This window comes from Aegilops tauschii, chromosome 7, assembly GCF_002575655.3.
Source record: "Aegilops tauschii subsp. strangulata cultivar AL8/78 chromosome 7, Aet v6.0, whole genome shotgun sequence".
Taxonomy (NCBI): Eukaryota; Viridiplantae; Streptophyta; class Magnoliopsida; order Poales; family Poaceae; genus Aegilops; species Aegilops tauschii.
Genome location: NC_053041.3, coordinates 619,886,638 through 619,887,456, shown reverse-complemented (window position 1 = coordinate 619,887,456; position 819 = coordinate 619,886,638). Strand labels below are relative to the sequence as shown.

At 59.7% G+C, this 819-nt stretch overlaps 1 protein-coding gene across 1 annotated transcript; it reads right to left on the bottom strand.

The window, feature by feature from the left end:
• Window positions 1-237: 237 nt before the first annotated feature.
• LOC141027520 (uncharacterized) lies at window positions 238-819 on the bottom strand. Its single transcript, XM_073504585.1, has one exon. The coding sequence runs from the start codon at window positions 817-819 to the stop codon at window positions 238-240; it is 582 nt and encodes a 193-aa protein (XP_073360686.1).

Sequence of the window (819 nt, the reverse complement as noted above, 5' to 3'; positions counted from 1 at the left end):
ATTGTCTGCGGCCGAGACACACTGCGGTCCGACCCAGAAGTGTGGCGCAAGAGCTAGGGGGGCTGCAAACAGGGCTTGATAGAAGCCGTCAACGTGGGCACGACTGTCAGCAGGCCGCTGGAGATGCGTCTCGCCATCCCACAGCAGGGGGATGGTATTCCGCCGCCGCTGACCATTGGCGATCGCCTGGAAGTAGGCGGTATTCGCGTCACCCTGGAGAACCCACTTTTGGGTACCTCAAAGGTGCCAATACACCTCCTCGTCAGTGTATATGACCATAAGATGGTCTTCAAGGTCATACCGCTGCATCCATTCGTCAGGAGAGAGGCCCACCGAGTCGGCCCGAAGGTCCAGGGCCTGAATGGAGTCAAGGAGGGCTTTCTTGCGAAGACGGAGGTCCCTCCCGAGATTCGCGCCCCAGCCCTTCATGAACTGACGGGCGCGCTTGGCGCAGAAGTGCCAGTCATCCACCGCCGAGATGGATCGGTGGGAAGCAAGGCGGGCTTCCAGCCAGCGGCTGCGCACGGCCTCAGCGAAACCGTTCTGGTTAAGCCAGAACGTCTCGAAGCGGAATCTAGGGGCAGAGGGGGGGCGTTCATCCTGAGAGGATAGAAGAAGAGGAACGTGGTCCGATCCAATACGCGTGATGGCGCGGAGGGAGGCAAGGGGGTACCTCAACTCCCACTCAGGAGATACCAAGACCCGATCCAGCACGGAGCGCGTTGGGTCGGCCTGGCGATTGGTCCAGGTGAACCTGGCACCAATCCTATCCAATTCCCGCAAACCGAGATCTGCAATACAGTCGTTGAACAACTTCAT

What these genes read in the sequence shown, in the direction of transcription:
- LOC141027520 (XM_073504585.1), bottom strand. Translation starts at nt 819, where the DNA reads ATGAAGTTGTTCAACGACTGTATTGCAGATCTCGGTTTGCGGGAATTG.